The sequence below is a fragment of the Boleophthalmus pectinirostris genome, unplaced genomic scaffold, assembly GCF_026225935.1.
Source record: "Boleophthalmus pectinirostris isolate CB_2022bp ecotype Guang Dong unplaced genomic scaffold, ASM2622593v1 HiC_scaffold_9, whole genome shotgun sequence".
In the NCBI taxonomy this organism is placed as follows: Eukaryota; Metazoa; Chordata; class Actinopteri; order Gobiiformes; family Gobiidae; genus Boleophthalmus; species Boleophthalmus pectinirostris.
In genome coordinates this window covers 26570212-26585598 of record NW_026571541.1, presented here as the reverse complement: position 1 = coordinate 26585598, position 15387 = coordinate 26570212, and the positions used below count along the sequence as shown (strand labels likewise).

Genomic DNA, 15387 nt, shown 5'->3' with positions numbered 1-15387 from the left:
AGGTATTTATTCTACCCTCTACAGCTCAAATCTGACCTTATTACAATATAATGCCAAAAAATCTCACTACTGCAAAGAAATTGTACACACGATAAACATTAACTTCCAAAATATATTATTCCAGCTTTCATGTATTGAACAATAAATCAGTATAGCAGTAATTTTAATGACTATGGCTAATGGCTGCTTTCGATATATATCTCTCCCCTTGGAAGAATGATATATTCAACTTTTCAAGTGGTCTGCTGGCTGATGTTTAAAAAAAAAAAAAAAAAAAAAAAAAAAAAAGGCTACAGTGTTGATTGATAGGCTATATACTAGTAGATCTAAACCTTCAAAGCATGAGGCTGCCAAAGTAATAGTGAAATAAAGCAATACGTTATTAGTTTAACTACATAATGGTTAAAGTGCACTGAAGATCCGCTGCAAACACGAGAGTAAGCACATTTTAGCTCTTATTTTAACTGTACAATCTACCTCTACCTGGTATAACATTAATTTTGATGTGTAGGAATAATTAGAGGTATATTTTTAGTGCTCCAGATACGAGCTTTACGCCTGAGTAATGTCTCTAATTGTGAAATTGTGAAAGTCTTCATATTTTTCTTACCAAAATCCACCCCCGTGCAACTTCACAGTTCTCGCGAGAAGAACGTGGTCGCCATGGATACAGAACACAAACGTGATGAGAGGAGCGCCAGACGGTACATGCACGGGACAGAAGTGAAAGGAGGAAAGGAGAGGTCTTTTTTTTTTTTTTTTTCTTTTTTTTTTTTCTTTTAGTATTTCATATAAACCCTGGGTGCGATCCTGAAATAACGCTACGTGCAAGAAGCTAAGGTGAGCACGTGGGTTTGCGTTAGCTATTAGCATTTGTTTGTTGTAAATTTTAAGGTGTTGTTAACATAATAATCACCGCACCGTATCATAATTTAACTAATTACTACTCGTTGCAGTTGTAATTTATTTTTCATCTTCATATTTGGCGTTAAGTCTTTGATTAATATGTAAAAATATAGTGTTATCGACGTTAGCAAAAAAAAAAAAAAAAAAAAAAAGTTAAGGGATCAGTATTTACTTAGTGACAGTTGCTAACGTAAAGTAAGGTGAGGTGAGGTGAGCAAAGCACTACGTAACTTTATAAAATAATCACAAATATGCATGGTGACTAGTTACCTGGGACAGAACCAGTTTTTGAGCCCTGTGACCCCTGTCCCAGCAGATTTATACAAAACCAGTGATTTGTCCCAGTTTTATACAATAAATGTCCCAGTTGTCCCAATTTCTGACCAATCTGATCCCCACCAACAGTAAAGAGGGGAATATATTGTATTTGTTTAGCTAAATTATAGAAACCATGCCTGAAAATGACCATAAGACAAACTAATACAGAAATAAATGCAACAACAGTCCCTCAGATTATGACTGACACACAAGTGAGTCAAGAATGGGCAATGTTACGTGCTCTTTTCACAGTTTTATTGATACCAACCATCCCAACCCAGGTGTGTCCCAGTTTTTAATTCTGAAAACCTGGTCACCCTATGAATATGCTTGCTCTGGACACGTTTCAATCAACCGATCTATGAAGAAAGAAATGAGAGAGAGAGATAATAGTCACCAACAAACCATTCAAACATCTGCTTCTTTATATGTAAAGAGTAAAAATTTGTACTCACGTAAAAGAATAGTTAGTTACTTACAAGGTTTTGCTGAAGTAAAAGAATGCATGAAAAATACATTTTATTTTAGTATTTTAGTAGTATTTTAGTATTCTTTAATATTTTTTTTAGTATTTTAGTAGCAAAGTTAGATTAAGTTAACTATGTAATTTAGAATTTTGTCTTTTTGAAACCACAAGCCACTCTGGCCAGTCAGAGCAGGCGCTGTTATCTGTGTTTATAGCATGGATCTATAATAATAACCAAATTTTATTATACTTATCTTATTATACTTTCTTGGTTTATAGATGTAGAAAGCAGTGAGACAACTAGGCTTGTCACGATAATAAATTTTGAAGTGTTATATATTGCTGAAGAAAATATAGATTATAATATTGATCATTATGGTTTTGCTGGCAGCTCAGTAAAGGTAATTAACTTAATAAAATAACTTTCGGGATGGGGTATGCCATAAATTTAAAATAAATTGCTCTTATTAGCATTACCTGTTGTACAAAGGTATTCTATTTATATTCACTTACGATTTACCCTTGTCTACTAATCCTAATTCACATCATTGCCAATTTTACGGTCCTCCTTTTGCTTATTCTTTTGCAGAGAGGACTTCAGGATCACACAGAATGTTTAAGCACAAAGAGCGAAGGGCCATGAATTTAAATGACTTTGTGGTGCTTCCGAACAGCACAGCCAAATCCGTCAAGCTCAATGCCAGGTGAGATGGAGAAAGATCAATGATGTGATTTAAAGCATTTGGTAAGAGTGTGTAAGCCACTTGGCATGGCTACCATTCCTCTCTGTTCTTAGCACTCGGATTGGAGCGTAATAAAATGCATGTTGCTAGGGAAGGAACAATAAACAATAATATAATTTAATGTATTGTGATAAAATGGGTAGACAATAATCATTCATGGGACATTTTATACATTACTTATTTAAGGAGATATCGTGATAATCTCCATAAAAAAAATAATCGCCATAAATCACCAGAATGTGCTGAAAAAAGATACTTCTCCATGATGTTTTCTTCTAGATCAAGGGTCTCCAACCTGTAGGTCGGGAGCTATTAGTAGCTCTCCACCCCTTTTCAAGTAGCTCACCAAGGGGATTTCTAAATTACACGTATTGTCCTGAATAACTAAAATCTGATGAATTAAATGCCTATTATTAATCATTTTGAAGCCTGATTTTGTGCATTCATAGATTAATAATGGTTTATGTTTTATCTAACTGTACCCCATCTAAATCTCACCATGGCTTTTATGTATTCTTTATTTTCTACAACTTCTAAAATTAGTAGTTCTCTGGAATTTTCGTTTTGTAAAGGTAGCTCAGCTGAGGAAAAAGTTTGAAGACTCCTGTTCTAGATCATTATTTTCACTCATATCAAGGTACAACACTATAACAATTGTTTAATAAATATGGAACCTATGTATAGTATTCAAATTATCATTATTCATATCCATACATTTTTAAATTGTCAGCAACTTTCATAGTTCTTGTGATATAATTGTTAATCACAATTATTTTGGCCATGATAATTGTGACACCAAATTTCTATATCGTTCCGTAGCTACTCATTACCACTGAAATCCACCATGTTTGAAGCAATTGTACAAAACACTAACAGGCATGCATTAGAAAAGACAATGTAAAAATGTAAACAAAAGCCAGAGATGGTGGTTTATTGCTACCGCTAAGGCAAAGAGTGTCTTTTGTGAACTGAGGAGTAAAGCAGAATCTATAGTTATAATTTAAACAGCCTATACAAATATTTTAAAAACACAGTTAAACGTGGTGTATCTGATTTGTACTGTCTTAAAAATGTGAAAAACAAAACCAGTTAATTTTGAATGGTTTGCAGTGGTCCAAAGTAACTCCTCACTTACATTATGCATTCAAAGCATCCTAATTATTCACTGCAAGTTTATAAGTACTTTTCATAACTCTCACAAACCAGTGTCGAGGTTTGACTTCAAGAGCTGCTTATACAATATATCTGTACTAGGAAAAAAAAAAAACTCAGTCGTATAACATATATTATCACAGATTTTCTCTAAAAAATTGTAGAATACAGATTTGAATGAAGGATTTAGCATCTCCAAAAAAATCTCCAGTGGTTTATCATTAGGCTGAAAATTCTGTGTGGTATGACGACACAATCCTGAGAGACTGTGTCTAGATAAATGAGGGTATCACAAAATCTTGCCATATTTTCAGGTTTTTTTTCCGCCCGTGACAAGCCATCTGAAACTGACTCCAATCTCCTACTGTAGTTTCTCATTTGCCAAAAGGTAATTGACTGAATTGATGTTTGCCGCTGTTGTACCTTGATCCAGTGACTAATTGATTAAAATATCGATTGTACGTAGGCTACAGGGATCTGATGAATTGAAGCTATTGATGAAAGCCCGGCCAGCCGCTCAGTCTGGGCAGGTCATTTGTATGATGGATTGTGCTTGATTGATTGCATACATGTGAGAATGTTCAACGTGTTGTGTGTGCGTGTGTGTGTGTTGCCATAGGAACCTGCAGGGGCTGAAGATGGAGACAGGAAGTTTGGCTCAAGAACGCGATGAGATGGAAGAGAGACTGAAGAGGCTGAAAGAGAGGATGAGCCAAGAGAAGGAGGAGCGTGTGTGAGTAAAAACTTCACGGGACATCTAGTCATAGCTACTGAGCAATTTAGACAAGTTTTGGCCCTTGCTCACTGCAAAAAATCTTGGCCAAAATTTAAGATATAAACACTTAAATCTATCAAAAAATGACTTAAAAGTAGTGAAATTATCAGTCCATGCAGCAAAATCGTTTTACTTGACAAGTTATCTTAAAATAAACTACCTCTAGACTAGAATTAAGCAGTCTCAGAACTAGTAAGTAGATAATAAATATGAAAACAAGATGAATAACTTGATACAAGTTTTAAAATCTTGGCCAGATCAGAGAAATTTGCAGTGTTAACATTATGATTTCTAGGTTACAGTTATGGAATTACATCTATGTATGAAGTTAATCAGGACGCTGATATTGATGCGAAAACAATACAAAAGTGCCAAAGAGCATGTGACATCCCAATAAGCTGCTAGGCAGAGGTGGGGACTTGCAAGTCCTGACTTGGACTCGTGTCAGACTTGAGTCACTATTTTTAGGACTTGAGACGCGACTTGATAAAATGGACTAAGACTTGAGACTCTATTTGGATTGAAGGTCAGTGACTTGGGACTTGACTTGGACTTGAGGCCTGTCACTTGAGAAGACTTGAGAAGCTCTTTTAAATCTAAATTCTTTCTATTCTGACTGTAATGATTCACTCTAAGATCTTGTCAAAACATTTAAAAAGGAAAAATTTGCTAAATTTTTATGTACTCAACTTTATAAATACTCATATATAAATATACTATGACTTTTAAGTACACTTTATCTTAAAATTCATATATATTATATATTTGGTACTTTGGTTTAAAGACTTGAAATGACTTGAAGCTCAAAGCAGGTAACCTGGACTTGACTTGGACTTATGGGGCCGGTGGCTTGAGACTCAACTTGGACCTTGGACCTTGGACCTTGCCTGCATTTGAGTTGAGACTTTACTTGGACTTGAGGTCAAAGACTTGAGGCTTACTTGAGACTTGCAAAACAAAGACTTGCTCCCACCTCTGCTGCTGGGTCACTACCAGGGAAATCTGACTGTGCAACAAAAGAGCCAGTCAGGAGTGAGGTTGTTGAAGATACTCAGCCCTTCCCTGCTGGACCGCTGGTTTGGGAGGGGGCGGGCGCTTAGCAACAAGGAGCAATGTCAATCAAACTAATCACTATGTCGAGTATTTACAACAATTTTAACCACTTATGGAAAGATAGGAGGCGCACCTGTTTTTGTTTTGTTTTTTTAAGTTGCATTGAGTGAATATAAAGCTGAGGTTAGTTTGAAGCATCATCCAGGATTTAAAGAGCCATAATAAACTGTGCATTTGCTGTGGAAGAGAAAACAAATTTAGAAGAAAAAAAAACAAAAAACATTTACTTTGCTCATTTTAACAGAAATCCTCCTAAGTGCTTCTTAATCACAAAATAAAACGCACTTGTAGGAGGAAGACTGAGCGGTAACATTTACATTGAGAGTTTGTATCTAAAACAAACATTCAGATTTTGACGGCATAATGAGATCAGTAACATTAATGCATCTTTTTGAGTTGAATTTAAAGATGTCTATAAAGAGTTATGTTCATTTATTCAGTGTAATAGTTTAGTAGACAGTTTGTATATCCCATTTGATCTAATCTTCAAACTTTGTCAATTGTAACAAAACCGAATTTTCTTTTATTCAGACAAGAAAAATGTGATTTAGCTTAATTATCAAAGGTCCGCATCAGTGTGGCTGTATTCCCACGGCTTGGAACTGTCTATTGATCTGATATTCTTTTAAATCTGCTGTGCATGATTAAAAACCCGACTGCTTGGTCAGCTGGTGCTTGTTTCAGCTCATGGAATCATGCAACTTAAGTGTAAAAATCTGTTCTTTTGAGTGTTTTCTTGTAATTCAATGAAGCTTTCAATAATCTGCAGGAAAAATTGCAAAGTACATGGATAGATATAGTTTGACAGACATCTTTTATTAGATTGGGCAAGCACAGGTAGCTGCTTCTAGAGGCCTGGATGTATTGAACTGAGAATGAATTTGAAACAGAATTTAAACTGAAAAAAAAAAAATAAAAAATTATGAAAGTGAAATTGTAGAACATAACGTAAAGGAAATTGCAGAAGTGAGAATTAATGACTCAATTATAGATGTAAATGAAAGCACTGGAGAAGCATAAAATGTAAGTATCAAATATTCAGTTTTTATCAATAATTCATTCATTTTAAGTTTCAGTTTTGCCATTTCTATTTCAGTCATAGGATATTCAGGTTCTAGTGGCACAGATATTAGATTATTTTTCATCTGTAGAGTAAAAAAAAAAAAATCAGACTTTGCCATATTCGACTTTTTGGAGCTTACCATGTTATAACATTGTAAAACAAATACATGCTACAAAACAATACACTACAACTTCACAAACCTGATGCGATGTGCAGTATTTTTATTAGTTAAATGCACGCTGATTTTGTTGTGATAACGCTCTGAAGGGGGAATGACTTGGCGCAGAGAGCAAAGGGAGGAGGAAACGTATAAAACATGCTGATATCTTGTTTTCGCCGAATGTAGAATTTTCAAAACAATAAAAGGTAACACGGTGATCTATATGTTATGTGTTAGCAGTTAATACCACATAGAAATCTAATATCCCCAACCCTGCTCTCTCTATTTACCAATTTAATGCTAAGTGCACAATCCATAATACATTACTATTCCTGTGACCGTCATAGTATTGAAGCTACTTGCTCTTTCTCCGTGTCTTTTTGTGCAGTAAATCATTATTTTTCTCTATAAAAGCACCAAATCTAACCAAAGCCGTGGATGTGGCAGCAGAGGATGAGATGGCGAGGATATCACAGTTGCACAACAGCACAAGCAGCAGTCAAAAATAACCCCCCTTTATGTAAGTCTGTCAAAAGAGGCGAGCTGAATAAGGTGGGTGCTTAGAAACTGCAGGTAAGGAGAGGAGGAGAGAGGGAGAGAAGAAAGGGCGAGAAGAGGGGGGCCGCAGGAGGGTGTGAACCAAAGAGGAAGTCATTAATACAGTGAGGTGGGGGATAAAAAGACTTAAAGATGAGCAAATATGAAATCCACCCTGTCTCAGTCAAACATGGGGCAAAAAAGGACAATGACGGGGTCTATGGTGTATGGGAGAGATGGAGCATGCATAAACAGAACAGGAACAGACAGTGCTACGAGATTGTCATATTTGGAAAGAAATAGGCTTTAATTTGCGATATTTTCACGATATACGTCTCACTGTACAATATTTATTGCGATATTTTGTGGAGGCTAACAGATTTGCTCCTTTTTCCTCTTAAAATTGACAAAATGCTTTCTTAATTCAAAGAACTAAGATTTAAAAGTGCTTATAACATTTATTTCTTCATGTAGTCTGCACTAAAACAGAGCAAAGGATCATGGTCTATGTAGTTCCCTCAGTTTTTTAACTATTGCTGCACCATAACAATAAATTTAAGCAAATAAACTTGTGATTCGATATATTGTGATGGGCCACGATGTTACTGAGAGACTTTTGGCGATATGATGTCATGATATTTTGGTTACTGTTACATCCCTACTAGTGGATTCTATAACATTTGCAAGCACAGTGATTCAGTGGTTAGTGCCATGCTGTTCTTGAGTCCTTTGCCAAGACACTTCCACTGCTGCTGTTTTCTGATCTAAGTTATAATGTTGTTTCCTCGTCAAAAACATCCTCGGAGTTGTGTTTTGTTTCATTCAGCCATGTTTAACGCACAAACCCTGCATATTTAGGTTGTGTTCTTGTCTCCATGGGTTCCACCTTTTGATGTCATGTGGAAATACAAGAAGTGCTCTACTGTGCTTTTAAAGTCCATACCTTCACTGTTTGGATTATTTCAGCCCTGGAATTGTCAGTCTCTACAGATCTAAAGGTAAAGGGGAGCTGTTAACTTGAAAATTACCACTACGGTACATCACAAGGTAGAACAGAGCATTTTGAACTAGAGACAGACTAAAAAACAGGATTACTCAAACGTGTGACTAAAACAAAACACAACTCAAGGTGAGGAAAACAACAATGTAACATAAATCAGGAAATAGCGTTATATGGGCCCTTTAATGGAGCATTCTCTCCATGAAATGATTAAAAATCCCTTTAATGGAGAATTCTCATCTTAAAACCCACTTTAATTTTCTTTTTTGCTTTTAACACTACGTGAGTTGTGTGGTCCTCTGTGTCTTTTATTTATTTGATCTATTTTATTTTATTTATTTTACTTATTTACTGCTATTTTATGATGTTTATAGTTTTTGCTTTTATTTAGATTTTACTGGTTTTATTGTTTTAGGACTGGTATGACCAAATTTTACTAATTTACCTTTTTGTTGTCTTCATTTTATGATCTCTGTACAGCACTTTGGAAACTGCTTTATTTGTAAAATGTGCTATAGAAATAAAGTGGATTTAGATTTGGATTTGGCACATTTCAAACCAAGAATTAGTGAGTTCAAATGACACAGGACCAGACTGAAAAGTGGTTAATGCTCTAATAATCAACCTTAAACAAAGTTGTGTGGATTCAGTTCTCATGTCCTTGATTTGTTAGTGTGGCTGAGTGTTTAGTGTTTCATATCACCTTCTTCTTGGTCTAATACAAGTCCAGTCTTCCACAGTGGCATTTTCACTTTCACTTTCATTATAACATTCCCCATGTGAATGACAGTGAATCTGGAAGTGTGTCTGTGTATGTGTGGAAATTCATTTTCTCTGTTTGCCCTCACACAACCGCAATCATTCTTTTTTTTTTTTTTCTCTCTCTCTTAAAATGTGTCCCCCTTTTCATTTTGAAATGTTATCTGCTTCAAGTTGGTGGCATTTCATTTTGATTCTGGCTTGTAAATATCACACATTATCTGTAATTTCATTTCCATAACACAGTTGAGTGAGCATTTGCCAACTCCCAACAGTTTGAAATTGATCTGTTAGCTTGTTATCCATGTCAAACAAAAACTCAAAGCACAACCGCCCGCTTTATCCAATTTCATCTATTTGGTGTAGGTCAGGAGTGGGCTCGGAACTTCCATCCAAAATCATTTTACAACAAATGATATGGAAAATTAGCCCTGTGTTATTTTCTATCTCAATAACTCCTCACATAAAAAACACAAGTATTTATTTGGTCTCCCATTTGATAATAGTCCTGATTCATTACTGCGGCAGTTATCCCACAAATTCCAATTGGGGGGGGGCATCGGGAGCAGTTTGAGCATAAAATTACTTCGCCGAATGAAAACAAACACCAGCTATTAACATGATTACTTTACTCTCCATTTGACTTGTACTTTTTCTCATTTCATTAATAGCTTTTGGCCAGCGCGGAGTTATGGATATAGTGGTGCGTACTTTACAATAAAAATACAAGTTCATAATTTAAGGCTTAGGTTCAGGGGGGGCGCAAAATACACAGATAAAACGAGATAGATGTTGGATGAGGTAGCCAGGCCGTCCAGAGCTAGCATTAAAAGGGACGCGGATAATTGCAGTGGAAGTGATTTAGGGACAAGTTTGTACGTAATGGCCGCTGCTGTCTTTTTAATACGTCTTAATAAACAAAGACAAACAGATAGCTACATTACAGAAACAATGTGTTCAGAACAAACTGTCCTTAGGAAAAAAAATCTGTAATTGTAGTGACTTGTTGGCGTGTTTATCTCTTGTTGTTGCGCGATCTTCTCAGTTGACCTTATTTCAGGCAGTTTGTTAGAACGAATCAGCGATCTCAAAGTTTGCAACACTTCTAGTGGAGGGTCTACAACCTGCTCGTCTCCATGGAAATTCTGTCTATCTTTATACTGTATCTATCTATCTATCTGACATTCAAGGCAAAGTAGTTATCTATCACCAGCTCAAGTTAAGAGTCAGATCTGTGGAGAGGTGATCCTGCTCACTGTAACAATAGAATGCATATTTTTGAGCAATAAAAACACATGTAATTGAATAAATAGTACAAAAATATATAAGTTTTTAGATTATTTGTTTTATTTTGAACATGGCAATGAAGATGAAAAATAGAAAATAAAACACAAAAAAAACAAAGCAATATATAGACACATATACATATACACACTTACACCCTATATATATAAATATAGCCATCTCAGACAAGATTAAACACAGACAATTAAATACAATATTAAGTTATAAGTGTGAATGCTTCCATTGCTGTTCGAAAGGGAGTGGGGAGAAGTATGAACTTTTAAGCTCCCATCCCTCGAATAGTAATACTAATAATACTGAAAAACACTCACTTCCTGTGCTGACTCATTACACCCAATTGTGCCGATCACCAACCCTTATGAACCCATTGTTGTACCTTTAACCTTTTTTTGGGGGCATTTTATGTACAATTTCAATACTGCTCACCTCTAGTGTAATTATTACCCTTGTTCCAACCTATAGCTGTTGAATACCTCACGCTTGACTAATAGTTTGAAATAATGAATACAATCCTTTAAATCTCTCTTTAAATTATTCCACAGTTTAACCCTGCATACCGAAACACAGAAAGTTTTTTATTGTTGTTCTTGTTCTGGGTTGATTGATTAGTCTAATGTCATACTGTGGTAGATTCCAGGTAAAACAATAACATCTCTATGTGACAAGAAGGTGACTGACCCTCCAGAAAAGTTACATCGCACCTTTATGAATCTATACATAGGTTGTAGAGCAGTTGTCTTAAAACCAGAACATTTATCTTCTTAAATGTGACCTGTCCATACCCATACTTTTGTTATGTCATTGGGCAACCTACTGTGCATAGTATGAATGTGTTGTGTGAGGTATTGGTGGTGGTTGGCATCTCTTGCTATAGCATAGAACCTCTGAGTGTGGGGAGTGAGTGAATAATTGCTACTGTAGTGCTTTTGATTGTAATTATAATTTTCTGGAAACTGCATAGTATTTAAATATTAAAAACTATCTTTGTTTTACTGGCAGTATTGGCCCGCCTACCTGACTAAAAAGAGAACATACTTTAAACGTCAAGCTGAAGCCGCCTCACATAGTGGTGTTTTGACGTGAAGCAAAAAAGTCACCTCTATTATTTTCTATGAGACAGGTCTCTGCTCTGTGACCGACAGATGCACCTCTAACTCGGAGGAGGGGGACGAGAGCTGCAGCAGCTGCAGAGAAAGCAACAGATCCTCTGCTACTTCTGCAACTCAGTCTAAGCTGCTCCAACCACCGCCTTTTCTCTCCTCTCTCTGCCTTGCACTTGGTCACTCATTTCAGCAACACACACACCCCCACACACGCAACAAAAAGCCTCTCCAAAATCTGTGTTCAAGCCTTTTTAAGATCTGTGATGTGCAGCATTGTGTGCTGATGCATTCACTTGAGTTGACTCACGTCAAATAGTGCACTGTAAAGCTTTGTGCTGCAGTGGGCATTGGCCTTAATTATAGTTGGAATAAAAATATGGAGTTTACTCTAGCAGGGCTGTCAACACTGTACTTTTCTCTGTCCCATAAAGCTTTCTGATAAAACATTCTCTAATGTGTCAGGTGCTGAGCACATGCACACATTTGTCTCCACAGTAACAGTACTATACCATTGTGTGCAGATGAGAGGTTAATATGAAGTGACAGAAAGATGGTGTTCCACTTTTTAATTTCGCCTGTGCTCCTTTTGCTAACTCCTCATGTGAGAAGAGTGCTTGTTTATTCCTAATATGTGGTGACTTGTGCAGCGGTGTCACTAATGGGCCCTGACTGTTCAGAACACTCCACTGTCCCAGGCTTTAGATCAGAGACGACACCTCCGCCACTGTGTGAACTGGATCCTCTCACAGGGTTTTCTGATGCTACAACTCAATATCTACTTTTCATTCGTTTTCAAAAGCAACTTACATTTACTATTTACTTTGTCATACCCATTCTTAGTATTCAGACACAAGAGAGTAGAGTAGATATATAGATGGCTTTCTATCTAATACATACTGTATAAGGGGACTGAATGAATTTCAATTTAATTTTGTACGCAGTTTTGAATAAATTTCACGTTTTCAATTGAACTCGCTGTATCAAAATGGTGTATTGAAAATTCTCAGAAGAGGATACAAACAATCACAAACGTTTATATAGTGGTGTGATGGTTCTGAGCAAGCAGCATGGACATTGAGAGTTTGGACAGGCCGTTTGGCAAGTCTACTGGGCCGGAGTAGGCACTGATGGTGATGAGTTGTTTTGGCGATGAGCTAAAGATAAAGAGAGATGTTCCCTTTGCTGATGGTGCACAGGAAATACTTTACATTTGGATAACTGAGAGATAATGGCCTCATCAGTCTGCAATGAAGAGGGAGGAGTGCAGCTTTTTAGGGCCGTTGTTCATCATAGCAAAAATGTGTTTCACTTTTTTATACATGCTGAAACTTTTTACATTATACCACTTTTAGTTACTTTGCAGATTACATTGTGCACTAGTTGGGTCAACATATCCAAAAATGTTGTTGTTTTGAATAATACTATATAGAGATCAACCTTCACATAAGGTGTTAAAATAAACTTGTGTGTATTTTTTAGACAGCAGGTCGGGCAAAACAAAATATTGGTCTGTGCTGGAGATTTAAAGCCAATAACCGATATGCTAAAAAGTCAAAATACCTTAGACTGATATATTGGTCTACCTCTAATGCTATAATTTGTGAAAGTTTGCTTCACCTTTTAGTTACAAAATTTAGCTGACAAGATTTGCCTCCACTTTTAAAATCAGACCTGATCAGTTCTCTCAATATGATTTTTTTTATTTTTTTATTAAATAGGACACTTGTCATAAATCATTTGAAATCAAATGTTTCTAACCTATTTGCAGACTTGTGCACTAAAATATGAGTCATTTGATTTCACCTGTACCTTGACATTGCGTGAAAAGGACTGGAAATGGCTGGCCATGTTGTTCCCTCATCAAAAACATACTGAGAGGTGTTTTTTGTTTCATTCATACGTGTTTGAGTAATCCTGAATGGCTGTCTGCATCCCCAAAGCTCAAAATGCTCTCTTACACCTTGTGATGTCATGTTGCGGTAGTTTTCAAGTTTACAACTGTATCTTTTACATTTTGTTCAGTAGATTGACATTTCTAAAGCTGAAATGATCAAACTGACTCAAGTGAAAGTGTGCAGAGTTTAAAAACACAGAGGAGCACATGACGTCACTAGGTGAAAGTTTTTAACATAAATCAGAAAATCGAGCAGCATAGGCCCTTTAATGAAGTGCTCAGGTTGTGGAAGATTTTCTCCTGATTTCCTTGTGTCCTTGCCTCCTTCATCTCTCTCCTCTTCTCACACATCATGATTAAAAGCCATTTGGGGTTTAAAGGCGTTTAAAAATGTGACAAACAGAACTAATTCAGTTTAAATGGTTAACAGGGGTCCTAATTATTCACTGCAATGAGACAAGCTCTTTTCACAACTTTCAGAGGCCAGAGCAGAGTTTTACGCTCACAATAATGATAAGAACAGTCAGCATGCTATGAGTGCACTTACTGGTTCATGCTATTTACATGCAGACAGCACACAGTGGGTTCATTTTGACCCTTGAGCTGCTTTTACAACTGAGGCAAAACAACATGAAAAGAAAATTCGGATAGAGCCCCTTTAAGTTATAGGATCTGGCAACCTATAAGGAGCTCGTTATTCTTTCTGTTGTGTAAAATGTCTTGAATATCCTAAAAAAATATATATACATCACTGTTACCAATTTATTGTCCATCTTTAGTTCTTTTGTTCTCAAAGAATCTTAGACAATATCATTTTGAAAAATACAAAAATAAATCAGTGTGTATGGAGTCAAATGTGGCGTGTTATTGTGTGCCCCAGCCAAGGCTTTAGTGTAGCTTTGTCTTTAGTCCGACGTGGCTTAGACTCACAGCTTTCTCCTTATCAACAAATCCTCTTCTTACATCCCCTCTGTCCAGTGCTGTCCACTGTTATGTTCTAGATTCATGTCCCGTCCTGTCACACAGAAAGGAGACAAAAAAGTTTTTTATGATGTTGTAACTTGGGTTTCATGGGTGATGCTAAAAAACATAATCACAATTTACTTGGAGACAGATTACAATTTAAATGTTATCATGTTTTTAATTAAAGTTACTACATATTGCATTGAAGAAGGGTTGTCAAAAGTATCAAATCAGTTTCGAACTAGTATCTCATTTGAATAAGTATCGATACTCAAAACATCACATAAACAAGATAAAATAGGATTTTTCTGAACTGTTTTAGTATGATCTTGAGCTTTATCAGAGCTAGTATAAGATGCATGGTGACGTAAAGAAAGCACTTTTTGTGTTCAAAATTACATTCTATTGTCTGAAAATGAGACATTATTATTGTGGTGTTGATATCAGCCTGTCTCTACTAACAAGACTTCCATGAAGAGTTGAATAATGTTAATCTGCTTCTGCATTGTAACTGTTTAATCAGAGCATTGCTGAAGTAATATGAGGTGTGGGTGTGAACAAGTGAACATAGAGCCGTATTCATGGGAAAATGCAAATAATTTCCCTTGTGGATCAATAAAGTTTGTCTAAGTCTAATAAAAAAAAAAATAAAAAATATAAAAAAATAAAAATAAATAAAATAATAATAATAATAATAATAATAATAATAATAATAATAATAATAATGTTATGGTAAGTTTACCAATGTATATGGCCACAGAGATGAGTTCATGATTTGATTATTGTGTCCCTGCCTTAACTACAAGCCTGGCAAATGGATGTTGTATTCAGTGTCTGATAGGTTCTGGCAACTGTGTTGTCTTAAATGTCTCATCTTGATGGTGCTGTGTAGATTAATTGGGGTGTTAGAACAGGAAAAATCCATAAGGACTATCTCTGGTGGCACCATATGGCAAATTGGGTTGAGAAGTGGTGCTTGGGGAGACCTTTGGAGAGAGCACGCTCATTATGTTCAAGACACACTGGTTATTATGGGATGGATGTGCCCTCTCATCCAGAAAGGCAGTGGAATTTACCAATGGCCAACAGTGGGACTAACTGATCTAAGATAAAGGTCCTACCAATAGACC

At 36.1% G+C, this 15387-nt stretch overlaps 1 protein-coding gene across 1 annotated transcript in view; it reads left to right on the top strand.

Annotated features, from left to right (window-relative positions):
* Window positions 1–731: 731 nt before the first annotated feature.
* zbbx (zinc finger, B-box domain containing) overlaps window positions 732–15387 on the top strand; it is a 33137-nt gene continuing 18481 nt past the window's right edge. Inside the window, exons 1-3 of the mRNA XM_055166701.1 lie at window positions 732–840; window positions 2280–2394; window positions 4205–4318. Of these exons, the coding sequence (XP_055022676.1) occupies window positions 2303–2394; window positions 4205–4318 (206 nt within the window). The 5' untranslated portion in view covers window positions 732–840; window positions 2280–2302. The remainder of the gene's footprint in view (window positions 841–2279; window positions 2395–4204; window positions 4319–15387) is intronic.